General features: G+C 41.4%; 3 protein-coding genes across 3 annotated transcripts; 1 reads left to right on the plus strand and 2 right to left on the minus strand.

Annotated features, from left to right (window-relative positions):
• Nucleotides 1-1,936: 1,936 nt before the first annotated feature.
• Nucleotides 1,937-6,799, minus strand: ppib (peptidylprolyl isomerase B (cyclophilin B)). The gene is made up of 5 exons (XM_083893099.1): nucleotides 6,554-6,799; nucleotides 4,458-4,571; nucleotides 4,110-4,203; nucleotides 2,619-2,803; nucleotides 1,937-2,327 (listed from the first exon to the last, which is right to left on the minus strand). Exons 1-5 carry the CDS (start codon nucleotides 6,686-6,688, stop codon nucleotides 2,205-2,207), a joined length of 651 nt encoding a protein of 216 aa, XP_083749225.1. The 5' UTR covers nucleotides 6,689-6,799; the 3' UTR covers nucleotides 1,937-2,204.
• Nucleotides 6,800-9,039: 2,240 nt separating this feature from the next.
• adpgk (ADP-dependent glucokinase) lies at nucleotides 9,040-13,325 on the minus strand. The gene is made up of 8 exons (XM_083894078.1): nucleotides 13,206-13,325; nucleotides 12,049-12,292; nucleotides 11,020-11,245; nucleotides 10,867-10,929; nucleotides 10,498-10,618; nucleotides 10,187-10,383; nucleotides 9,789-9,887; nucleotides 9,040-9,677 (listed from the first exon to the last, which is right to left on the minus strand). Exons 2-8 carry the CDS (start codon nucleotides 12,273-12,275, stop codon nucleotides 9,114-9,116), a joined length of 1,497 nt encoding a protein of 498 aa, XP_083750204.1. The 5' UTR covers nucleotides 12,276-12,292; nucleotides 13,206-13,325; the 3' UTR covers nucleotides 9,040-9,113.
• Nucleotides 13,326-15,489: 2,164 nt separating this feature from the next.
• anln2 (anillin, actin binding protein 2) lies at nucleotides 15,490-26,472 on the plus strand (the record flags this gene model as incomplete). Its single annotated transcript, XM_083893745.1, has 23 exons — nucleotides 15,490-15,571; nucleotides 15,744-15,911; nucleotides 16,210-16,302; nucleotides 16,543-16,715; nucleotides 16,945-17,037; nucleotides 17,787-17,868; nucleotides 18,275-19,483; nucleotides 19,819-20,159; nucleotides 20,297-20,391; nucleotides 20,690-20,819; nucleotides 21,067-21,202; nucleotides 21,509-21,697; nucleotides 22,193-22,319; nucleotides 22,535-22,583; nucleotides 23,183-23,236; nucleotides 23,319-23,351; nucleotides 23,436-23,457; nucleotides 23,570-23,679; nucleotides 23,964-24,017; nucleotides 24,252-24,338; nucleotides 25,708-25,815; nucleotides 25,908-26,056; nucleotides 26,310-26,472. The coding sequence occupies 23 exons, from the start codon at nucleotides 15,490-15,492 to the stop codon at nucleotides 26,470-26,472; spliced, it is 3,747 nt and encodes a 1,248-aa protein (XP_083749871.1).
• Nucleotides 26,473-26,806: the final 334 nt, after the last annotated feature.

Here is a 26,806-nt window from a genome sequence, read left to right on the forward strand (position 1 = left end):
CCAGGCCAGATTGTGCCCAGAATTGTCACTCACTCATTTTTCTACCACTTCATCCTCCACATGAGGGTTGTGGGGGCGCTGGTGCCAATCCCAGCTGAAGTAGGGCAAAAGGCGGGGTACACCAGGACCACAGATAGAGACAAACAACCATCCACTCTGTAATCACATAATCACGTAATTTTCATTATGCGTAAGAACGAGATGAACAATGACCCTCAAATTCTGCCTCTAATATCTTTGATGAGCTTCTTTGTTTGTACAATTCACACTGTCATTTTCTGATATAGTCAGAAGTAGATTTTGGTTTATACATATAAAGATATATATACATATATATTACAAGGCCAATTCAAACACATTTTTCTTCCAACTATTGTGCCTGCACAACAGGCAACAACAAACTACTCCACAATTTACCATTGATTCTATGTCATCGGTCCAGATCTGATTATATCTGCAAGGTTTTAGTTTGAACATGCCTTGGGCTCAGATGTGAGAGGTTTTGCCACGAGTACAGAGGCAGATGATAACTGTTATCTTCGGGTAGTAAAGTGTCCTCACTGACCGAGGAGATGACTACGGTTAAAACTGAACATCCCACATCATTTTCCCCCCTCAGAGATAGTGTGCGATAGAGATGGAAATAAACAAGCAGGACCTGAACAATCACGAGCAGTTGAAGAACCATGCAGTAAACAACTGCTCCCTTTAATTGCTCTTAAATTGCATGTGAAACCACAAGCATGTACGGCCTCCGCTCTGCTGAGGGAGCAGAGACCACTGTGCTGCAAGGGAGCCCTCTGCTGTAGACTGTCAAAATAAAAGCCTACCATTTACACATGTCCTTGGGGAATTAATCACACATTTTAAACTGCTGATATTTAACTTATTTCAAAAGAAGCCTGATGTGTTGTTTTTTTTGTTCCTACCCACGAGCATTAGTGTAATATTAAACTATTAATACACAGTAACTACTGTGCTACATATGTGGCCATTGCAAATTGGCTGCAAGTCAAGTGCAGGTTATGCTGCATGATGCTACACAATTGACTTTAAGACAGGAAAGGTTTCCTGCATCACATTTTAAAGTTGTATAGCTTATAGAACAATCCATATTTGAATAAATTATACATGAGTCCGTTTCCTATGTCATCACAGTGGTTGCTTTACCAAGTATGGTGGGCTTAACCTAATATACTCAGCCATTAGCTTTTCATTGTTGCTTAAGCAGGTGTCTTCTCATCCCACTGCGTGAATTCCAATTTCTACTAAAAAGAAATATGTCTGCTCAAGCTGATCCCTTGACTTTTATTGGAATGTGTTGACAGCTTCATAATTAGCTTTACACTGGCTCTTACGTCAGGCTGACGGCAGTATTTCAGTAAACAGCATCACCGGTGGTCACAAGCAGAACTTCACTTTAATCTGTCGATTATTTTATAATAATCAAACACTTGTTTCGGTCCACCAAATGTCAGAAAATGTTGATGTAATTATGTTCTCAAATATTTCATGTTGTCTCCAAAACATAACAATCAGAGATGGCAGACCTCACCCCATTCATACAACAAGCCTCTGACAGACCCGTGTTGGTCAGATCGGCAAGTGCAGAAGCATAAACAAATTACTTCACTCCCACTCTGTGGGGTGAATTGTTAATTCAGTTGAAAGGATTTTATACGCAAAGAAACCAGAAGATATTCACATTCACATAAAATCTGAAAACTTCCTTTAATAAAAAACTCTGAAACTGATCCGATTATCAAAATAGTTATCAATTAATTTAGTAATTAATTATTAATCATTGCAGCCCTAAAAATTGATGAATCAGAGATGCACAAAAAACATTCCATAAAAAACATATTAATACAGAAGAAAACAAACCGTGATCAGATTTCAAGTAAAATAACTCACTCACAAAAAAAGTAAAAAAACTTGAAACCTTTATTTTAGGATTTCATTTTTTACAAAAAAAAAAAAAAAAGGAATCCCACAACAAACACTTAAGTGCACCTTGGAATGCTTGTTGGTTAATGGACCCAGAGTGTCATCACGATTGCTTGATATTAATGCTCTTCTGGTACGTTAAGACGGCAGCCGTTGATAAAGAATGAACCAAATCCTCTCCTCCTGGACTGCACGATTTCCCCTCATCAGGCTCTCCCCCAAGTCCCATTTTCCCCTGAACTTGTCTTGACAGCGCTCTACTCCTTGGGCACTGGGAATGGCTTGTCCACATCGATTTGGCCGCAGTCGTGGATGGTGATGTCTTTAAGAGGCTTATCGCGGCTGTCTGTCTTTGTGTTTTCCACTTTCCTCACCACATCCTGGAAGACAAAGAGAGGAGGATGTCTCAAATATTAGGAAATACAGACAGCTCCTGTTACAGTAACAACATTAGCATTAAGAATCATTTTAAACCATTACAGTTAAAGGGAAATTAGGACAAAATCACATATAGAAGCAGATTAGCAAAACAAAGCTGGCCAGTCTACATAAAGGTTTTGCAACCGTGAAACTACATTAAGCAGGGAACTGCTATTTGTAGCATGTTAAGAGTCGAGTTTCCTAAGAAAAGCCAGTAGCAGAATTCAACCCCAGGAGGTGAAAACACTGACCATTCCCTCCAGAATCTTTCCAAAGACGACATGCTTGCCGTCCAGCCAGACAGTCTTCACTGTAGTGATGAAGAACTGGGAGCCATTGGTGTCTTTGCCAGCGTTGGCCATGCTAAGCCAGCCGGGGCCGTGGTGCTTCAGCTTGAAGTTCTCGTCTGGGAAACGGTCTCCGTAGATGCTCTTGCCTTCGAGAAGAAACACGTATACCATTCAAAATTTGCTACATGAGGAAATGTAATTCCCACATGCCCACATGATGTAGTAAATCTACTGAGTGGAGAAGACGTGCGAGTATAGCAGCTTTACAGACAGAACAGTGGATGGAAATTTGACATTTTCCTCACAGTTCTGATAAATATACACCTTCTTTTGTAAGTCGATTTGGATAAAAGCATCTGCTAAATGCAAGTTCATTCTTGACCCTTGTTTCCACCAAACAGTAGAAAGCACTTCAGCTCGTCACGGTGCAGTTTAGAATGGTGCGCCCTCATCGAACTTGTGTGGACAGATTTGAAAATGTACAAAATATGCACGAGCTACATTGTGTAACGACATTCCACCATGTCACAGTGTAGCAGCTCAATAAATTCCACAATGAGGAATAATGTGACACAGTTGACAAATAGCAACAACGGACGACATCCAGCACTCTGTGTACTTTCTTGCAACTGTCGCAGTCAACTGATGATTCCCTGTCGTCGAGTATAGTTTATTTAGGTAACCTTTATAACATTTGACATCGGAAACGGAGATAACTGCACCGTACCATACTGAACTGGACTGACTGGTGGAAACTGGGCTTTATGGTGGTGAAAAAAACTACACCAAGTCATGATCTAACTAGGGATGGGAATTTCACACATTTTTAGAGTCGATTGTCGAGGTCCAAGTGTCAATTTTTTTTTTTTTTGCAGCAACAGCAGCAGTGCGGGGGTTTAAACTATTCTACAGCACACTGTACTACTTCATTTTAGGCTCAAAAACATGGCTGTAAAGTCCATTATTGACCATCAGAACAGCGATAATAGAAATGAGGGGCAAAAAAAGGAAAAGAAAGCGGACTCTCCGCTGGAACGCGTGAACCACTCGCCAGACGGCTCAGGTTTTTGAACCTGCGCTCGTTAGGTGTCCACCAGAGTGAAGTACAGTGATCCTGACTGGGTGAGATGCCGTCTTCATTTGTGTAGCGCTTGTGTTATGTCCCCCACCCCCATCCTAAACTTAAGCGCAACCTCATTCGCACTGCATGCACAGGCACGCTCAGACGTGCACAGCCACCATCATCTGAGAGTGCAGAGAGCCTGGACAGCAGGATCACCTTTTCATGCACAGCTTCTTTAACCTCCATGGTCGTGAACCTTACGTGTTTGTGACACTTCGACTTTTTTTACTTTTCATTTTTTTGTCGAGGTGCGCACGTGTCGATTGTCGATCGATTTGTCGACAAAAAAGTCCCATCCCTAATCTAAACAAGTTCTTTTGGCATCTTACCTCCAGTGCCATCTCCTCTGGTGAAGTCTCCACCCTGGATCATGAAATCCTTGATGACTCTGTGAAATTTGCTGCCTTTGAAACCAAATCCTTTCTGTTCACACACAAAAACAAAACACACACTTTTAGACCATGTGCATAAGAGCAAAACAGAACACAATGTGCTGAAGCGCACACCAAAACACATTCACTGCATCATTCTTTTGTCAGAGTACTGTGCAAAAACAGAGTGTGCTTCATCATCAAGTATTCGTCACCATCACAGTAAGTCAGTCACCGTGGCCGCGTGGGAGCTCATTCTGTTCAAAACTGTGCGACAAACTGACAAAAAGGCTCAGAATCTCTCACCTCTCCTGTCGACAATGTTACAAAGTTCTCAGTCGTTTTGGGAACAGTTTTTCCGAACAGTCCGATGACAATTCTTCCCACATCTTCGTCTCCGATTCTAATGTCGAAGAAGACCTACAGGACGAGACACAATGTTATAATACAGTCATTACAAACTCTAAGGACAACAACTACCTAGTATTTACTATAACTCTAAATCAGAAACAGTTGACTTAACATGATATGGCATTATGGGATGGGTAGCATCTTAGAGCAACAAGAATTTGGTTTAAGAAGCTTACTACATAGTTTTATTGCAAATGCGTGGGACATCTTTCAGTGTATGTGGCACTGCAAGTCTATAACAGCTGCATCTCTCTCATGTTTATTTGACAAAGTATAGTCTTTTGATTGCAGCTTTTGTGGATTTAAGATAGTTTAATTGTACACTCAAAGTGCATAAGTGCTATACAATTTAGACATTTATAAATTCAGATTGGAGAGAGAGTTTGCAAATTTGCCATTTTTGGCAGTCCTGATTTCTGAATCATCATTTCAACATCAGCCATAAAAAAAACCCCACATCTGTTGACTTGTAATCGATGAAGTGTTGCAGCTCTAATTCTACAACATTAGCAAGAAATCAAGAATATGAACATCTCATGCATCAAATTCTTGTCAATTCTCACCATTTTTTTAATGATCAATCTACAGTGCAGTACAGCAACACTATTGTTAGGCACGATGCAATCAACACGGCAGTAGCACGATCTTCAGACCAAACTTTTTCTGCTGTAAAGTTTTATGCTTCCTAGAAAGCTGCAATAAGGGTGGCTTCAGAGTTGTGGGCATGAGGACAAATGTTTACAGTCTTTGAAGACTTTTTATCACTGTGCCCTGAGATTTGTCGCTGGTTGTTGTCGACTCACTCATCACTGCAATCTGAATGGAGTGCACACACACAGTGCACACACACAGTGCGCACACACTGGAATGTGCTGCTCTGCTTAGCTCCTTCATATTGGCACACTCTTCTTCTTCAAAGACACCAAAAGCCAATATGCACGTCGTTTGTGACATTCTCCACAGAAACGAGGAAAAGTTCAGCTTCACCGGCTCCCTTTGCATGGAACACTCTGCAGACTGAACTGAAAATGTCTGACCTGATTTCCCTTTTGGAGCCCTTTGTGGACAGTAAATTATTACTGTGGATTTAAGCCAAGTCAAGTCAACTTTGCACACTGTTAAACTAGTGTTTCGTCTCCTACATCTGCATTATTTCCATGACACCGTGCTGCTGACCTCTTGATCAGGTCACCCATGGGGAAAAAAGGTTTCGATCTCACTGGGTTTTATCTGGTTAAATAAATAAAAGAAAATCAAGAAAGAGACGTCTTTCTGTCCTACTTCAAGAAAAAAACACACAAAAGAAATATACATAGACAAACAGTGATGTCACGCTTTCAATCTCCTGAATAAAATTAATTATCATAATCTCATCATTTTCATACTTACAATCAATCAGGGAAAGCCATACTACTCACTGACATGCTTTTGGAAAATATTTTGTTTTGATGTTTCCCAACAAAACCAATCAGAATAACTTTCTTTTTTTGATCAAGACAAAGAGCCTCGGGGCCACTTCCCTGTTGACGTGGACAAACCTGCTGCACCCTCATAGAGAAAAGTGCCAACACTCCCAGAGCTGCAGCCAGGTGAATAAAACACACAATCAATGTCACTCGTTAAGAAAGTAGCCTGTGGACATGGTAATTGCAGTGACTGCAGCGTAACGGAATGGCGACCAGCTTGTGGCGACTACTTAAAGGCACACACCGACTGTATAGGCCGGAGAACCGCAGCACAAACGCTTCCCCCTTCGTTTAAGTAAAGGTCTGTTCCGTGCAGCACATACTATGCTGCTTTCATGACGCATTACCACGAACAATGTAACTGGTGGTAATTAGTTAGCCTAGCAGCACACAGGCCCCCCGAACCCGTGAAGTTTCAACAGCTACAAGCTAACTTAGCGTGTGACGTGGCTTCACTATCGGTTAGCAGTGATTAGCAGTGATTAGCAATGATTAGCTGCGGTGCAGTGCACGGATTTGTCCCACCTTCGCTGTTACTTTGGGTCCTTTCTTCTTCTCGTCGGCGGCTGAGCCATCGGGGAAAGCGAGGAAAACCAGCGACCCAACAATGACCGTGACTGCGACGAGAAACTTCATTCTTCTGTCGCACAGTCTCACCATCAACGAGGAGAAAAGGGCCCGATCGTCGTGTTAGCTTTATAGGCGCCGGGTGATGGCGAGAGACGGAGGGGTGGAGACTTACGACAGCGGCCGCTCTGAGCTCCGGCCTCAAGGCTGCGTTGCCTGCACGAGCCAAACGTCAACACGGCGCAGAGAGACGCTGACGTACGGCGCTCTGATTGGCTCACGTAACCGAGAGTTTAAGCCAATAAAATGCAGCCGCGTATGTCGCGAGACCACCGACACTTACCGGCCACTGTATTAGGCACAGCAATGGACGTGTACTTATGGCGAGAACACGAATGAAGGAATATGACAGGATTATTTTCACTACAGATATCGGCAGCGTCATTCTCACAACTACAGAGTCAAAACGACAGTTAGAGATATGTAGATATACAGTTCAGTTTCAGAATGACGTCACCTTTGCCTTTCATGTGTATGGCCTTTGTCATTATAAATATCAACAATTCAATTTCAAATCTACAACGTCATTATTCATGTCCAGGATGACTTTAATTATCCTCAATTCAAGGCTTTGTGATATGCAAGTTTGAGACCACTGATCTGGAGAGATACTACCAAGTAACTATCTTCACAAATGTGGTGTATTCATGCATTGTTGGGCTATTTTGTTCCAAACACCAGATGGTGGTCAAAGCATTATCCTACTGCTGGCTATGTTGGTGCACAAGATAACGATCAATATAAGTATAACATGGATATTTTAGGGGACCTGGGAGTTTGAGGCCCAGATGCAACTGCCTGGGTTACAACTAAATGAAGTGAATATGAGCAGCGCTACAGTCAAAACAACTCAGTGATCATTAACACTTTTAATTCTAATTACTACTTTGATTGGTGGATTGAAATAACAGGAAGTATTAAAATACTCATTACAATATCTCATATTGATGACATCGACAAATATGGTTTTGTTTCAAAAACAACAGTCTCATTATTCAAATTTACAATGAGAGAATACGGAGAAACCAATGTCTATATGTTGTTTTTGAACCTCAATACAATCAAGTATTTTTTCTGCAGCAGCAACACAAGCCAAACTTTACTGTTCATACATCTTTTAATGACAAACTACACGTAAATGAAATGTTTAAAAAAAAACAAAAAAAAACATGAAATAAAAAAGGAGTCGAACAGATTGTACTTGCTAAAAAATGTGTGTGTGACTGGATGAGGGGGGGTTACATTCACCTATCCTGCCACTTTCCACTAGTGCAAAGAATTAAATCTGCTAAATGCCATACACTGTTTTTGTTGTATGTTTGCATTATTTAAGACTATAATTATTGCATGCCTTCAGTGGCCATTTGAGGTATACAAAACACAACACATTGTTCCGATAGTTACATACAGTACATCTAACATGGTCTAAGCACTCTGAAGGAAACCTACCAACGAAACAGCATAATTTAATCGTATGTTAGAATATGAATCAAAAATTAATAAACTGTCAACCAAAATAACCAAATAACGAAAGACCATCACCACCAATTATACATTTGTTTTCCTGTTAATTTACTGCCGATTTAATCTTGTAATTATTCGCTTGTTTTCAAGCCTTACTGCATAAATATAAAAAAAAAAAAGAACTGTGCATTCACAATTCATAATGTAGAGCAAGAAACTGGCTCCTTTGCTTAATGTGGTCTCTTAACTGCATCATCTTTACATAGTGGGAGTGTTTGGATCAAAAACCTGAGAAAACACAAAAGCCGGCACTCTAGTATTTTCATCCTCGCAGTAACATAGATGACGAGTTTTTGGACGAGCCAGATAACATGATCCAATTCAAGTGTTTTCCTGACCTTTTTAAGAGAAACAAACATGAGAAACATAAAGTGGAGTCTACCGTTAAGTAAGATGCCTATTTGTTTCCAGTCAAACATTTACATATATGTATGTGTTTATACATCTCAGAGGAATAACTCACAAATGTCAAGTTTGATTGGCTCTGAAACAAGAATAAAATATTCATAACTTTGAATTTCTTTCATTTTTCCAAGGCACAGCATACTGAAAGATATGCAGGTCAAAGTAAATTAAATGAGCCGACAAACTCTTTGGAGTTTTCAGTCTGTATATTATTTGTGTAGATGGCTTATATCTATGTCGAGTGCGTAGGCCACCTCACAGCCTAAAATCCAGTTCTGTCTCAGTTTCTAAACCAGTGAGATCGAAGCAGGCTGGAGGAGTCACTCGACAGGAATTCAAACTGCCACCAATTGGTCGCATTCTTAGACTGAGATAAGACAGAGCTTGGTTTAGAACACAAGAGGTTTGAAGTGTTTCGGAAACATGACTCCAACCCAACAACCACAACCGCAGATGGACCTTCACTCGAGCCTCCTCAGTCAACTATCCGGTCAATATTTTCCAGATAGTGACAGAGTGAAGTAAAACCTCAGAATGGTTGCTGGGTCATTAACTCGGAGTAAACTAGTCCCTCCGCTGAGATTGCGTCCCCAAGTCCAACTGTCCGGAGTGGCTGTTTGCAAACCAGCACTGGTGTGAGGTGGAAGGTGATGTTACCTCGTCGCCACACTGTAACAGGCTCTGCTGGGTTCAGGGTCAGCTTCTCTCGCGGCTCAAAGTGTGAGCTGTGAAACTCCAGCTGGAGTTTGAGCTCCACTTTGCTGACATCAACAGACTGGAGACCACAGGCCTGGCTGCTCGCCACTCTTGCACCAGCCATCACGGCTGCTGCCTGGTTCCCCCAGTATCCGTCCACTGTAGCCAGGACATGGTAGGCCAGTGTGTGGAAGTGAATGCGAGTGAGGTCCGCCTCCGATGATGGCTCAATGCGGCCGTGCTCCTCCAGGACCCAGTGGAGAATGTCCGTGACCTGGCCCACGTCTGGGACGCCTTTCCAGGCAGCCAAGTCTGAATGAGGCCCTTCACCGGCCTGAGAGAGGAAGAGCAGCTCCTGCTCATTCAGCCCAATGGAGCTGACAATGGGCATAACCTGCTAACAGGAAACACAGGGAAAACTTTAGTGATTAATAAGGTTTGTGAATTGCCATACTACTCTGTGAAATTGACTTAATTTAAAGCCCTGTCAATTCTTTTTCACGTGTACCTCCTGCATGATACTGTTCATGTAGTCTTTGTCGGTCAAGCTGGCCAACTCCAGGTGGATGGGGATATCTTTGCGGATGTCAGCGATGGCCGACACAGCCTGCAAACAGGAAGCAAATCAATTTGAAACCATGTGATCATGTAAACCTACAATTGAAACCAATCATACAAGTAAAACAGTTGTTAATGGTGACTTTGAGCAAATGTCACCCCAGACTGTGTGCAAGAGATTACTGATGATCTCAGTACGTGACATGCATTTTCTATTGTTGTGGTTAAATTGTGTATGTGGTTGCTGTAATAGAGTGAGACAGTTTGATATATTGTGCCTGGAAACCAAAATTAAAACACATCACATCCATGTGCTTTGCAGTAAAAGGACAGCGTTCAGACACTAACCTCCTTCAGTCGCTCCTCCCACAGCTGTCTGCCCTGACCCTCCATCATGTGGAGCCCTGACAGGACGACCAGCTTGGGCTGAAACTCCTCCAGACTCGCCACGAATGTCTCCAGTGAGCTCATCTCCCCGTTGGAGACATCGTGAGAGAAGATGAAGCGGTTTGCTTGTGGCGCCTGAGTCGAGCCCCATTGTTCTCCTAAAAAGGCACAGAAGGCACAAACATACCGTAGCTGTTCACAGTTCACGTCTCAGCCGACGACAGGGGTTCAGTTTAATGCTGCAGATCATGTAGAAGCTGTCTTCCTTTTACCAGCTTTATATTCCAGGATGAGGTGAAACTCATCTGTCTCTTGCAGCGAGTCTGGGGGAACGAGTATCTGCTCATCCAGCATCTCATGAAGTTTAGGACCAACTGGCCCACATAACAAGACCTGTGGTGTAAGACAAACATCATGAACACTACAAATAAACCATAATCACTACATTATTAACACGTCGGTATTGAACTGCTCCCCAGGGAGTACCTTGTCTCTTCCCAATGTTATGATATTCTTAGTCCAGGGATTCTAAATGATCTGGGTAGCTAAAATCTTTAAATCTTTTAATATTTAATAGATCAGTAATTGCTTATATATACATATATATATATAGAGAGAGAAATACAATCATACTACTCTACCGTTAAATCAGGATAGGAGGCGAGCTTCTGGCCAATAAGAGCAGCATTTCCTCCCACGTACAACTGGAAGACAAAAGGAAAGTTCATCAGAATAGGAAGATTATTAAAAAGAAAAGCGCCTTAAATAAGGAAATGAAAGTAAGGTAGCCTTGCCTTCGCACCGGGGTATTCTGCTGCTGCGCGAGCAATCCACTGAAAGGCCTCTCTGTCACTGAAGAAGCGCTCGGCAGCTGCTCCACGGCCCATGTAATGGATGAAGGCTTCCTTCAAGTCATCTTTAGAGTGCAAAACTTCATGATCCAGGCCGGTGCCAGGATCCACGGCCAAAGCCTGCAGCAGTCCCACTCCAGAAACGACCACATCTACACACGCATTCACACTGAAAGTTGGAGAGAAACACTAATTACTGATTTACATTCAATTCATAAAATGTATTGAGTCTGCTGTTAGCCTCACACTAATTACACTAAATTTGTATTATTTTAACCAAATTTTCTATGGATTCACCAAATTAAAGTGAAAATTAAATGCATGGATTAATTACATTACTTCTATTACACTTTTATTATCATTAATAATAATAATAATAATAATAATAATGCATTATATTTGAAGGCGCCTTTCAAGACACTCAAGGTCCCTTCCTGCTGCAAGACCTGTATAAGCAGCAGAACAGGAATGGATTAACCATTCTAACTAAAATAAATAAATGCTTAAGCCTCTCGTGAACCACACGTGCATATTGCCTTTCACTGTAAATGTAGGAGGAGTTTCACTGTGACGGGGAAGCAACTTTCTGTATACAATTCAAATAACATTTTTTCGATTGGCAGAAACAATACGTCTCTCCCTCTGTTGGGCGGTCCTTCAAATCTGGTGTGTGAGATAACTCTAAAGCAGCCAGGGGCTATGGGTTAGGTAGAGACTAGGGATGGGCATAATGCTACTAATATTCATTGGGTAACATGCAGTGACTTTTTACTTGCCCATCCCTAGCACAGACTGCAATGTTGATTGGAACACTCCTTCAATACTGCAACTACGGCATTCCTTCTCTCAAAAGCCTCAGCGTGCGTCACGGTACAGCAGATGCACAATAACAACTACAGGTGAGAGTTTTTGGCCTAAAGAAAAACATACATTTCGTCCAGTGAACTGTTTGAGTTGAACTCCGAGACTCACCCAACAGCCACTCTGCTCCACTGGCGTGTCGGTAAAGTTATGAGAGTTTCCCAGGCGGTCGAGATCACCTGCTCCACGCCACCGTTTTGGCTGTCGGGACTGGGAAATGAGTGAAATATTGGCAGGCTGATATACTGAGAAATCTGCTCGGGCAAGTTCAGCCTGCCATTATAGAAATATCCAACAGCTACCGCCAGCAGGACCGCTGCTGAAGCCTTCCTCCACATGATGCTCCCACACACTCCTGCAACAAAGAAAATCCCTCCCAGAATTTATCATCACAGTTAAAAAAGAGATCATTAGCCATTATATAAAACTTATGAGCAAAACATGCATTGTTTCTCAAGTAGGTTTCATTTACAAGCCAAGACTGTTGGAAAGTCACTACAATAAGTTAGCAATTTGGCCAAGAAGGCAGCACAACAGTCACAAATTACAACAACCATCAAACACATCAAATGAAAAACACACAGCATCCAACCATCAAGAATAAAACCAGGTATGATACAGGTGTACAATGTCTAAAATGAGCTAGAATCCACAGATCCACTACAGATTGGGATGCTGGTGGTATCACAATAAAACGGACTTTGGACATTTAAAGCACATTTAATTAATATATCAAAATGTTACAGCTAATATTGCGTCTTCAACAAATATTACTATACTATTTAAAAGTATTAATTTGTGTCCACAATGTCCCCCCCCCCTGACCCCTTGTGGGGGGGGGGGGGACATCCCCCTGCCGCCCCCCGGGATGTACGCCTCTGAATTATTGGGTTTGACGTGAGACAAACAACAGAATTAGCTACAAAAGGCTTAGACACGTCAACATGTGCAGATAAAACAACAGGAGACTGAAGTGTTCGTGTTTCCCAGCCCTTCACTGACCACCCTCATCACATAATACAAGGCTCAGTCCCTGCTAACGTGGACACAGTCTGTTAGCTCACGTGCTAACACTAACGGGGTGTATCTGTGTGGCTTCAGTAAATTAAAGCTAATCTGACAGCAGCTTTAGGCAGAGCCGCTTTCAATGCTAATTTAAAGAGCCTGACTTTGCACGCACGACATTTATTTAGACCTCCGGTTCAATTACACACACACAGCGATGGTTAGAAGTAGCTTCATAGTTTGGTTACATGAGCAGGACGTACCGACAGAGTGCAGGTTTCGAGGAAGTTAGTCCGACGACAAGAGGATTTCACACACGGAACATAGCGTTTGCGGAGAGTTGCTGGTACAGGGAGAAGTGAAGTGAGAGATGGGAGTGTGTGTGTAAGTCATTGAAGGAGCAGCGACGAGCTAAATTCACGCGCACACACACACACACATATACACACGGCGACTTCCGCTGACCGCCCTGCACATGCGTAGACCACATTTCTCTGTTTTCATGACCTTACAGTTCATCATTTAATATGTATATCAGTCTCCTCAGTCCATGACATCACCGTCTCAGCCACAAACAAACAAACTGTCTGAAATGTTATATTAGGTGTGTGGCTTCATCACTTCCAGACTTGTCCAGCAGGAGGCAGTGTATGACTATGACCTCAGCCCAATTCAGTTTTGAGGACATAGCTCAAGTACAGAAATATAGGAAAGAAATCCACTTTAGAACGATTTACTCTTACAATATATATTTATAAGACATAAGAATATTGTGGGGTTTTTTTGGCACATTTTTTTGTGACTATATTATTTAATTTCAAGCAACTTTTACTCCACAACATTTATTCTAACTGTGTTTGTTACTCGTTACTACCAAATAAAATCAGAATAAAAAGATTTGGTAATGATCTGTGTTTATATAACCCTTTTATAGTCTTTATGAGCTGCATTACACTACAGTTTTGCTATTCACCCATTCACACACTTCAACTTCAACATGGGGTTAACTGCCTTGCTCAAGAACACTTATTCAGAGCCAGGAATTGAACCCACAACCAACCCTGCCAGTGGGCTACCATTGCACAATTACTCCTCACTTTAAAAAAAATAAATAAATAATAATAATAATAATAATAAAGCACATACTTTTACTTCTTAAACGTATGTACATTTTATTAAGTTTAGGTTCAGCAAATGTCTTTTACTGAAGTAGTATTATTATTATTTTTTTTAAAGTTATTCTAGTAATTTTCTGGTAAGATTTATGTCATGATATATACTGTACGTCCTCTGTCCTCCGGAGCACTAGGTGGCGGTAATACACAGATTGCCGGATGTCACCCGCCGCAAAACAGGAAAACAAAGAAGAAGAATGTCAGAAATTCCGAACCCGCTGAAATTCAAAGTTAGAGGAGGAGGAGACTGAAAGTTTAGAATAACTAACTAGAAAGTTGTTTCTCACATTCCGTCAGTTAGCGTCACTCTGTTCTCAGGTAAGACACGCGGCTTAATTTGGCACAATACTCTCTATTGACGCAGTTGGTTTCTGTTGAAATGAGCTCGCCTTTCTTTTAAGTAGGTCAACGTTCTGGAAAAGATAGCTTGGCGAGACGAGCACTGTTGCTAACATAATAGCTAATGTAGCTCGGTTTATCGACTGTTAATGCTTACAAACTGCGTCAGCAACAGCAAGGTGGCACTTAAGCGCGCAGCCAGCAACAACGAATGAGTTTGATTTTTAAAATTACCTGAAATCTTACATTTATGGGCGTTGTTGTGTTTCAGTTAATGTGAGATACGTGTTAAACTTGTTTGTGTAGTTGTGTGTGAGGTAGCCTGTGTCATTTTAGTCAAATATTTTTCTTTCCATAGTCAAGTATTTAATCCTGTATCAACAACAAAATATTACGGAGCCCCTAAAGGGACAGGAAAAAAAAAAAAAAAAACGTTTCAGGTGCTCACTTGATACGATCAGGTGCTCACCTGATACTTTCTGATACTTTAATTCTGATATGTTCATACTCAAAACGGACGGAGCAACCTTAGCTTAGCGTTTTTAAATATGTCATGTTTGTAGAGCTGTCAAACAGTTGCTTGCAAAGTTTGTGTTCCACTTTTTTACCGTCATCTATTTTTGAAAAATGCTGCCACACTGCTGATGTCTTTGACATGGATGTGACAGGAGGACTGACTGTAGCCTCAAATGAAAAGCTCAAAATTCACGTCTAATTAATGGCAACGCTAATCTGTGTCTGTCGCTCCGCTGAGCCACGGAGTGACAACAACCCTGATCGTATCAGGTGAGCACTGATACGATATTTTACATTGAATTCTCATTCAATGTAAAAAATATTATATACATTGAATGTGAATAGATTCCTCCCACCTGGTTGTACCTCTTGAGTTCTAGTCTTTGTAAGCAGGTGTCATTGTAGATTAAGCTGTCAGTTTTACTGCCGCTGCTGCTGCTGTACCTATCCCTCCCTGTTCAGTTACAAATATGAAACACATTCCAGGTCTGTAACATCACTGTGTTTGCAGCTCAGTATGGAAGCTGGGGAGGAAAACAATGGCAACGCCAGCTTGAAGCGACAGAGAGCACCTCTGTCAGATGTCTTCTCTTTATCAGGTAAGTTTGCACATGTATTAGTAATTTATTTTAAAAATCACCACCAAAACTGACATCAAACTCCATCCATCACACAACCAAAAACATAATGATGAGGTTGTCCACATATTTCAAGCTAACACTTGCAGTTTATTTCCTTTTTATAACACTTTTTTATTCTTATGTATCCCAGGGATGACTGATGGCCAGAAGCGGCGGCGTCTGGAGGCAGCAGGTCAGGAGAACCGAAGCCCCAAGCCGTCCAACTCTGGACGCTTGGCTGAACTTACGATAAAGCCAGATACACCAATGGTTCCTTCAGTCATCTCCCGAGTCCAGCAGTTCACCCAGAGAACAGAGGGTAATCCTAATCCTATCCAATTAGGTTCACAAAATAAGAAAAAATACTAGCCATCCTAAAGGTAGATTTTATTGCAGCGCTGTTGTAATAGATTGTATTTCATCAGAATACTTCATTAATCCCAGGGGAGAAATGTGTACCAGGTATTGCTAAAAAACTAACTGTACAGAATGTGAACAATTGAACTTAACACTGTTCACTTGTGATCAAGTCTGTCAGGATCAATGTCAATACCAGGTGTGAATGGGTTGGAGAATGACGTTTTAAAAAAATATTTTTCTTTCATTTTTTTTTGTAGACGCTCCACAGGCCCAGAGGTGCATGTCTGACCCTGGGGCTGACCGCTCCTATGCCGGCATCCCTGAGAAGGGCTTCAAAGAGCAACTCTTGGGTAAAAATGCATGCGAACACACGCATAACAAAAAAACTGAAGCATGCAAATGTGAATTATTTTACTGTATTATTGAAGTGACTCTTTTATTGGTACATAATGTTGTGTTGCACTGTATCAAATCGTTGCAACACTCAATTTTAATATTATTGTCACCTTTTAAAAGTAGATGTCATGTTTATCGTGTGTTGTTACAAATGTGTATCGTATGTATTACTGTATATATTTTTGTCTCTCCAGGTGAGGGAGAGTTCAGTCAGCGAGTGGAGCAGTTTGAAGTCTTCCAGGCTGGTCCCTCACCAAGCCCAGCTAGAGTCTGCCCTCAAACCCGCTCCAACTTTGTATCTGACATTCACCACAAACTCCACAGCGATACAACACCCAGCTCCAAGCAGGCTTCTCGTATACGCCAGGTGGGTTGAATGGCCCTTTGTCTGAAATCATTTAGATACCGAATACACACATCTGTCTTTATTTAAAGTATTCTTTAATGGTGGTCATCAAATATTTCAGTCTTTCTTAACAAAAGCTGTCAGCAGCTATTGTGCCCTTTTGAATGATTTGAATAAATGTAATGAATTTTCCATTTGTGTTTATTAAAGTAATTTAATTGTTAATCTGGAGAGGTTATGTCATCATCAGGAACGGGAGCAGGAGTTGCACCAGCTAACTTTCCAACCAATCAGTGAGAATGCCTGGCTAAAGAGAAGCAGCTCTGATCCCTCATTGACTCAGGTGGGTTTGTGATTGTGATCCTTTGCCTGGCTGGTATACCTCAAAATAAACTTACTTTTCATACTGTATGATTGAAACCTAATTTTTAACATGTTGCTATCCTTTTTATTTTTCTCTTTTACATTTTGATATTTTATACACACTTGTTTGTGTAAACATTAGCAGGGAATGACCCCTCCTGGCCCTTCATTTCCCTCCATGGTCCCTAGATCTAGAATGAAAATTCATTGGCCTCCTATGCAGCCCTTGGATGTGAGTCAGGGATTTAATATAAAACAACACACTGGTGGTGACTGTGTGCACACACGGGTAATACTCACATGAGGTGTGGGTGACTGGGAATATGGTGTATCACAAGATAAGAGACTTTCCATGACCTCAGAGAAACCTGTTCACCGCTCACTTGAATAGAGCAAATACACATTTTAAGTCTGTGGTGTCGCTCTAGGGAAGTGAGGTGGTATTTTCTCACTTTTCATCAGCCGTTTTATTTGGTGGTCAAACTACTTCTGGTGTAGTCTGTGTACTTAATCAGGTAATACTTTCATTTTCTTCTTAGCACTCTTCCTCCTTTTCCTTTCTCAGTTCATTTCCTACAGTGCATGTCCATGTGAGATTTGTGTTAGTTCAATAGCACATTTGGAACTTTATGTTCATCTCTTGTTTCAATTTTACTTATTTAATTCCAACAAACCACACATAAAACAGTGCTGTGCTTGTAACTCCTCTTCTCATTCTAATTTTGTCAGGATGAGGACAAGGAGATGAAAGATGGCAGCTTCACTGAAGCTCCTTCATCAGGTGCAGATAATCTACCTATTAATACAACAGGTGAGACCTCTGAAATGATGTTTTCCACCTTGATAGTGTTCTTTAATGGATTGTATAACTTAATTTTCTTTCTACAGTCTAAATAACCACACAGCTACACTTGTGTGGGCCATTTCATAGTGTGATATCTGAGCAATGTTTGCATCATGTAAGCTGAAGTAGCATAAAAAGACTCTTATTTATACCTTGCAGTTTAAGTGTAATATTCACTATATGAATAGTGTCTTTAGAGAATTTTACACTTGTTATGTGACTATTACAACACTGTGATTGAGTACAATCTTACCTCAGCCTTTGGACCATATAATATAATTGGCTTTACAGTGTAATGACTGATCCATCATTTACTGAGCACCTATTATCTGAAGGCATTTAGTGTTGAAGTGTAAGATTAATCTTTCAACAGGTAAAATGGCACACTGTGACTCTGAAGCCCCAGCAGCACCTGTAGCAGGGCAACTGCAAACCGAAGAGCAAAATACTCAACAGGGTGAAGACCTCAAAAAAGAGAGAGACCACAAGGCATTGATTGGGAATGAGGAAGAGCAGCTAGGGTCCCAAGAAGCACAGGCTGTTTTGAAGTTGTCTTTCAGTGAAGATCAGAAAGTGTCAAACTTGAACGAAGAGAGACTGCTTGAATTGACTCCTGCTGACGAGTCAAACAAGACAGAAACGGGTGGGTTTTCCACTGTCCCTGAGCAGAGCAGCCCAGAGGGATTTTTGTTTGAAGAAGACGAAGAAGAACCAATGGAGGATTCTTCGATCTTCAATGACGAGGATATTGAACCATCAACAGATGAGGAGTTTAAGATGTGGAAATATCCTCAGGACAAGGTGTGTAAAGGGGAAGAGTCTCTCTTGTCTGAGGAGATGCAGGAGGAGTTGTATGCTCAAGAGGAAGAAGGAGAGATGAAATCATATGTAAAGGAAGAGGAAAAGGCAGCCAGTGTTGCCAGTAATGATAGTGAATGTTTAGGCGAAGTCTCCTCTGAGATCACCAGTGCCTCTGGATTGCAGGAAGATGAGAAACCTAGAGCAGAAGAAAACCAGTCTATATTAAACAGTGATCAAGTGAACATGGAGTCATTTGAACCTCATAAGGAGGAAGCAGCTAGTGGAGATCCTGATCATTTTACGATACTGCAAGTTCAAAAAGACGCAGAGGGCTGTGTCCACAAGAAAGATGTATGTCGAGAGTCGAAAGACATCCAGACAGTTGATGATGAAGTGGAACCAGTTGATTTAGTGTCAAATGGCAAAGTGAAACAAATGGAGTCATGTCCTGTTGTAGATGTGGCTCAGGCATTCGGAACAGGCCTTCAGAGAGACACTGAAGATGTAGAGCAGCCATTAGACATTGATGCAAATGACACGGCTCTGGGTTTGACGGAGGCCAAGGTTTCAGAGCGTGTTTTGACAGAAAAAATGGAGCAAGAATCAGTGGATGAAAGAAAGGGTTGTTTGCATGAGCAGTCAGATGAAACTCACAAGGCAGAGGAAGGAGGAGAGGGCAGAAAGAAAGTTACTTTCATCCTGGAGCCTGAGCTGATCAATGACTCAGCACTGTCTCAGACCAGCACTTATGTGGAGCACATGGCAGAGACAAGCTTCTCAGGTAAGGCCGGTCAGAAAATGCACTGTACGTGTGAGCACTGGGCTGCCTGAGGAGAGGTGGAACACCGTGGTGAAGTTGTCGGTTGGGCAAAAATCCATCATCCTTGATAAACTGCCTCCTGAAACTATTACCGAATGTGGAAAAATACCTTTACACTCACAGGTGCACTTGAAGGAATTAAATGCAACATCACAACTGTGTATCTTTTAGATTTTAAATAACTTATTTCTCAAATTTCTCCAGCCCTGCCTTCCTATTATTAAAAATTGTCATCCATTTGCCTCTGAAATTAATTTTAGTACTTAGATAAGATAAAAAAATCTTTTGTTTCTCAGATGCCGAGCTGAGCTCTCATGATGAGACCAACACCGCTGAAATAATCGATCGGATGTTTGAGGAGGTGCTGGAATATGCTGGAAGGATGGAGGAGGAGAGGGGCGGCGACGAGGAGGCGGAGGATGGCGATGGCGATAGTGGCATTGGCGTTTTCTCCGGGGACAAAGATAAAATGGACACGGAGTCCGAGAAGGAGAAAAGTGAAGAAGAAGGAGAGGCAAAAGAGGAGTGTGATGAGAGCAAGAAGCTCGAGAGCAATGGCGATGACCTGCTCACTTTCCCTCCCAGTGGCATCCTATCCCCTCTCAGCAAGTCTGTGGAGGCTGTGGTCACACCTCTGGTAAATAAAAAACTTAAGTAAAACTGGGGATATGTTTCATATGAGGAGTGTTCTAGTACAAGTAAAGCTGGGGAAGCTATTAGATATAGAAACTGGGAAAATATTTCAAGTATTAATGCTACATATTTCACCAACAGCGGTTAGCAGCCAGCAAGGAATCAAATCCTCCATCTCTGCTTCTGACTCCTGGAGAGACCTCCACCCCTCCTGCTGAATCTGCTCCTCTGTACAGGTATAGCTCACTGCAGCAGCACAGCCATTACTAAAAAACTCTGTTTAGAATAATCCCAGATTGAATTCTCATTCTCAAATTGGTAGTCTTTTGTCCAGCAACATTCATATGTCTTTGTATTACAACATTGAAATCTTCACATAATAAAGTTATAAGAATGACTAGAGACCAATTCTGTGAATTCACGACAATGTATACTTTTTATTTCCACACAGTTCTATAAAACCGTAGGCCTGGAATAACTGTTGTAATTTGCTGAATGTGTGTATCTCACATGGGATGTTTCTGTGCCTGACAGTATTGATGCCTACCGCACACAAAGGCAGACTAAACCTCGCACCATTCAGAGCGTGACACCTGGGCCTCAGAGACGAGCTCCAGAGAAGTCACAGCCTCAAAGTTCTGTCGACACCAAGGAGAGGATCACGGTGTGTAGCACAGTGTTTGTATATTGATCAGATTATTCTCACACTGGATCTGTTTTTGTCTCCTGAGTAGATAAAGTGTTATGGGTCACTCAAAAAGTTTCTCCTAGATTTACTGAGACCAAAAGGAATGACCAAACACTCTACATTAGTCATATCTGTCAGAATATCGTTATTTAAGTGCTGCGTTAAATCTTAAACACATTTGTTTTGCTGTAACACCAGCTATAATTGTTCCGTGTCTTTGTAGGCTCTCAACGAAGAAGCAGGGAAACTGCAGACTGTGATCAACCAGACACTGCAGGCTCTGAGCTGCTGTACTGATGCGGAACACGGACGAGGCTCACTGGAGGAGGCTGAAGCAGAGAAACTACTGCTGGTGTCCTGTATGTAGACTGCAAGGCTTTATGTTTAAATGGTCTAATCTATGTTATGTATGTATTACACATATATACAAACAGTATATAGTAGGCATACACAAACTGTTCATATTATTCAGTATTGATTTAATACTGTTTTTTATTCTTTGGACATTTTTATATTCAGTCATTATATCTATTTTTATTCATTAGACTAGCAGCAGGACTAATAATAAAATACTTGTATCTGTTTTTTAAGGGTCTGCAACTAAAAATGATAAGGTGATTTTACCCCTTTGTTTCGTCTTCCTGTGATCGATCTGTTTGTATCAGGTGAGAAACGCTCTGCTCTACAGGCCGAGGTGTCCAGACTGAGGGCAGAGAGGAACTCCAAGACTGGAGAGTCGTCAAAGGAGGACGGGGAGCATATTTCTCAGCAGCCTTGTAGAGGGACCGTCGGCATCACAAACATCCAGCTGCCGCTGAAGGTTGAATTTGTCTGCTCCTCCCACAGCCGGACAGGTATGATGGCAAAGAGACCATTTCTATTATATACACAGCATTACACCTAACATTAAAACATGATTGAAGGTTCTACTAAGCTACTTTGCAAACAAGTCACTCAACTCGAAATCTAGAGAAACATCAACGGTCTCAGAACAAACCTGTAAATCACGTGTCAAACTCGGTGTTAAAATAGGTCTATGCTGCAATGGTGTGCATTGACCATAAATTACATTTCCCGCCACTAGATCGCAGTGTATCACTGTATATGCATCATGTGACGAGTGAAATTGAGATTGAGACTGTGATCGCAACAGAACATGTTCACAAAAGCCACAACCAAAAACGATGTGGCAGTGAAAGCTAGTTTTATTGTGGTTGAAGAAATGGCCCTTTGAGGGTAACCATTATGCTGATGTGGCCCTCAGTGAAAATGAGTTTGACACCCCTGCTGTATATGAAATATTTCCCAGCAAAGATCCTGTTAAACACGACTGTTTATTAACTGTTTAGGTCGCCCAAGTCATTACTTTTTCATCCTGATCCGTTACGGACCCTGCAACATCATCGCCACTCCACTTGCCACAGCTGCTGACGCTCAGAACGGAGACACCATCTCCTTCCCGACCTCTGTCACTCTGTAAGCTGTGCTTTATCTGCAAGTTGTTGTTTGTTTATCTGATGGATTCTCCTGGAATAATAGTGTGGCTTTCTTAATGGAAATTTATTTTTAAAATGTTGTTTTTTTGTGCCGGTTTCCTGTTGAGATTCTGAAATATGATGTGCTTCTTGATCTAATCAGTCTATTAAAACTGTGTTGTAGATTAAATCTTGTCTGGCTTTGTTCTTTTTCAGGAAGGACATCCGCTCAACTTTCGAGATCGATGTGGAAGTCTACAGCCTGGTGAGACAAAACACTGACACACTAATCTGAAGCTTTCTTTTGTGAACATTCATTTATATTTAGAAGATTCCTGTTGTCCTGTATATTCCTCAACACAAATGTGAGAGTAGGGGATGAGAGGAAGATACTGCTTACTGCTGTTGTCACTGCGTGTTTGACAAGGAGAAACCATGAAAGACCACCAAGATCTTTGAATTTATAATTTATTTTAGTTCATAATAAAAGGAACAGTGCTGTAAAAGTGGCAGCCACCACAGTGAGTCCCAATTTATTTTTCCCCAAATCCAAAGTTGTTAAATCCACATAACTCCGAGGTCTCAAACTCGTGGCCTCCTAATCAATCAGTTATTTTTGTCCCTTTTTTTGTATGTACAGAGGCATTTTGCATCATAAATAGTACGTTCTTCTAAACCATTCTATTAAATGTATTGCAGATAATATGGTCATATCGCTTCATTCCTACTGAAAAAGGTTTTTTTCCCCACTTCAATGGCCCAAGTGGCCTCCATGTCATTTCAGTTTGAGACCCCTGACTTAACTTTTTTTTTTGTGATATGTGGATTATTTGTTAAAAACATGCCTATTTTTGTATCATTTAGTCCCATACTTCCAGTGGTCACTGCAGCGTGGACCGGGCAACCACCAAGTCACGGGTAAGTGAGTGAATTTCTCACAAATAAAAACACATTTGTTCATTTATATCCATCTCACTTGTGGCTTCTTTTACCTCTTTAGGTTACACCAAGAAAGCTGCTGCACACTATCACAGTGAGTATACATTTTTATTTAATGCCCAAATATAGTTGTATCTGCCGTTTTTCTTTATTCAAAATCTTTTTTGTTTTCACACAGAGATCCAGTAATACTTTGGCAGGTTAGTCAAGTATATTTCAGTCAAAATTGGATGCAATGTTTCCCTCTTTTACCCAACAAGTAACTCTTTGTGTTTGTGTTGAGATTTCATTCTGTGCTTTATCGTTCTTCAGCTGCCGCACTGCCTGCGCTCAACCCCCGGCGCTCCAGTAACTTTAGTCTTGTAGGCTCCCATAAGCTCACCCTGACCTCACTGGGACACAGCAAGTTCCCTCTGGATAAGGTAACTAAGTGTGAGCTACTCACACATGGTCACATTGGGCCTGAAATCTCATTTAAATCATGTTAATAATAGGAAGGTACGACTCCTATCACACATTCGCTGTCACCCTTCTTTGCTGCTGAATATATTCTGTTTCTGATCATCAACACTGAATAAACACAGACACACATCGATCACAGCACAACGGTCCCTCTGTTTAGAAGTTAATTCACGTGGTGGGCTCACTGGTGATGTAATGTATCTGTCTCTCCCTTCCCTCCGTCTGTCCTGCTTCCTCCACTCAGATGAAACTCGAAGGCAAAATCAGGAGGCTGCTGGGAGATGAGTTTCAGGAAAAGGTGTCACTCTGTTTTTTGTTTTTTTTCAGCCACTTCACCTTCTACATTCTCACTCAGTCTCTGTTGCATTTTAAACACAAACACTCCAAAATCGACATGTTTTTCTTGTCAAAGTGAAGGCAGAGCATGTTGAAAGTAATGTCATCTAAATATTGTTTTGTGTTTCTGCATCTTAAACATTCATACCAGCTTGACGGTGTGATCCCCCTCTTCTTCTTCTCCTCCGGCCTCTAGGTGCCTTTTCTCTCTCCTCTAGAGGGCAACATCTACCTACGACTGGACAGCCAGAGTCATTCTAATGTGCAGCACCAAGGCTTCTTGGTCAGTGATGTTTTTTTAAAATATTATTATTTTATTTATTATAACACTTTCTCTTAAACTTATCACTGTGATTAAAAAAAAAAAAAAAAACGACAACAACTTTTTTTTAATTATGCTTGAGTGTTTGCCACTGGGATGATTTAAGACTCAAAGGAACTGTGGTCATTCTTATCCAAAAAACATATAGCATTTCCCCCCACAGTGTTGTGTTATGGTTAGGCTTATTGCAAATGTTCCCCCTTTTAAAGGTCCAATTTGTAAGAATTAGTGACCTCTCATGGTGAAACTTTTTGGTGTGTATCTGCGACATTACCTCGTTTATGAAGCCCTGAAGGTTTTTCTCCTGAACAGTGGATCCTGGTCAGGGCACACCCGGTTGCGTACACTGTACCGCAGAAGTAGAACAACGTCCGTTGTGGAGGTGTTTCACGAGCGACAGTGACTTCTGACTCTGGGTCTGACTACGGGTCAAAGTCATAAAAGGGGCTGCGGCAGGGAGTCATGACAAAACTATTTTTAAACATTGTTAAAACAATGTTTTGATAATGAGTAGCAGTGCATCCACTGTTCCAGAGGGGGGAGCTGCGCTTCTGAGAGCTGGTGTGCTAAAACAGTTGGGAAGACTCTACGCTGGCTGGCCAATCACAACACACTCTGTCTTCTGGGGGTGAGATAGATTTCAGTTTGAAACACCGCGACTGACGAGAGCTTCAGTAAGGAGAGATTTCTATCGGTTCATTTACAGCAACTAGGAGGTTTTTGACCATAAAAACAAGTTAATGTATGAAAGTAGACCTCCATAACTAACATGTGCAACAGGACCACTCTATGTGAGCTTTAAAGATGCAAGATGCATGGTTTGGCTGGTTTATCCATTGCTGTAGCAAGATGGCGGCCTCAGTAAAGTAAGGCCCTTTCTTTAAGTGAAAACCAAACTTTTACACTTATAGATAGGATAGAAACCAACTGTATTGATCCCTTTTGAAGCTTCACTCAGAGAAATTCAGGTTCCAGGGTACAGCAGCGCATCACCATAAGTTAGAGAAAAAAAACACATCTATATAGAATGTAAAAAATACAATGAGGTACAAATGGATATAAATACAAGTAGTGCAGACACAAATATGTGCCGATATGGGTATAAATATGAAGGGTGCAAATATGAAGGGTCACAGCTATGATGTAAAGATGAATACAGACATGAGTAGTGCATACAAACCCTCCTTGTTGTTAAACGGTGGACGTTTTAAAGCAAATGGTGTGAGATTTACACTCCGCTCCAGTGGGAATACAAAGCTTAACTCAGTGTTTTTCTTGTATTTAGCTGTAGACACTCACACGCCTCTGTTTTTCCTGGTCTTGTTCCCAGACGATGTTTGAGCTGATCAGTGGATACGGGGTGTGGCATCGCAGATATTTTGTCCTGGAGGGATGCAGCATGTTTTACTGGAACCACCCCAACGACAAAGAAACCAAGGTAGGTGTTAACAGACCGACAGGTGAAATGTGCAGATGACGTCATCAGGTTTGATTCTAAACTCTGTTTTTTTTTCTTTATTAATCTGTCAGGAAGCGGAGGGCTGCTTCCACCTGTCCAGCTCTCCCAGTCAGTGTGTCAGGCCGGTCAAGAGGGACTCGTGTGCTCGACCTTTTACCTTCGAGCTGGTGCGCAACATCCCACACCAGCAGCAGGACGACAGCCGGGAAGCCATGGCCAAGTAAGACAATAAAAATAGATATTTGGGAGTTAAGGAAGTGTACATTTCTGGATTTGGCTTTTTTTTGTGTGTTGTATGATTTACCTACTTCCCATGTATGAATGCACAGCACTGAGTGATGTCACTGTGGGCGTTGTACGTACAGCAGTTGACATGATGTCATAGTTGGGTTGTGGCTATAAGTTCAGTTCTGCAGTGTTCTTCCTCATCAGGCGACACACATTGATTTGCTTTGTTTGTGTGCCTTGCTCAGGTGTTGGTTTTCTGCTGACACTAAAGAGGAGAGACTGGACTGGATGGAGAAACTCAGCCAAGCCCTTTTGGACTTTCACACGTGGAACCGAACATCAGCGGCCAAAAGTGAAAGTCAGCAGTCAAACACGAGCAGTGGGAACCTGAGAGAGAGCATACTCTAAATACTCATTAATCAACCAGCACTCAGATTGTGATAGTGTCTGAAAGCAGCTTTTAAGTGTCTGGTAAATGACGACGAGATACTTCAGAGGCTCTGTTTCTCTGTGTGAAATGAAACGGCCAACTTTATGAATGTATAACCAGGCAGAATATTATGCCTCTAATGTTGAGTTATTGTTGGGAGATTTGAGGTTTTGTTTATTTCTTTAAATCTGAATCCAATCATTACTGTTGGTTTACACTTTTATTTTTCAAATGACAGTTGCCATTTGATTTTTTTGTTTGTTTTGTTTTCCTTTATTTTGATTTTGTCGATCGTTTTTATTTTATTTTTCC

Source organism: Microchirus variegatus, assembly GCF_963457635.1.
Source record: "Microchirus variegatus genome assembly, chromosome: 8".
NCBI classification, from domain to species: domain Eukaryota; kingdom Metazoa; phylum Chordata; class Actinopteri; order Pleuronectiformes; family Soleidae; genus Microchirus; species Microchirus variegatus.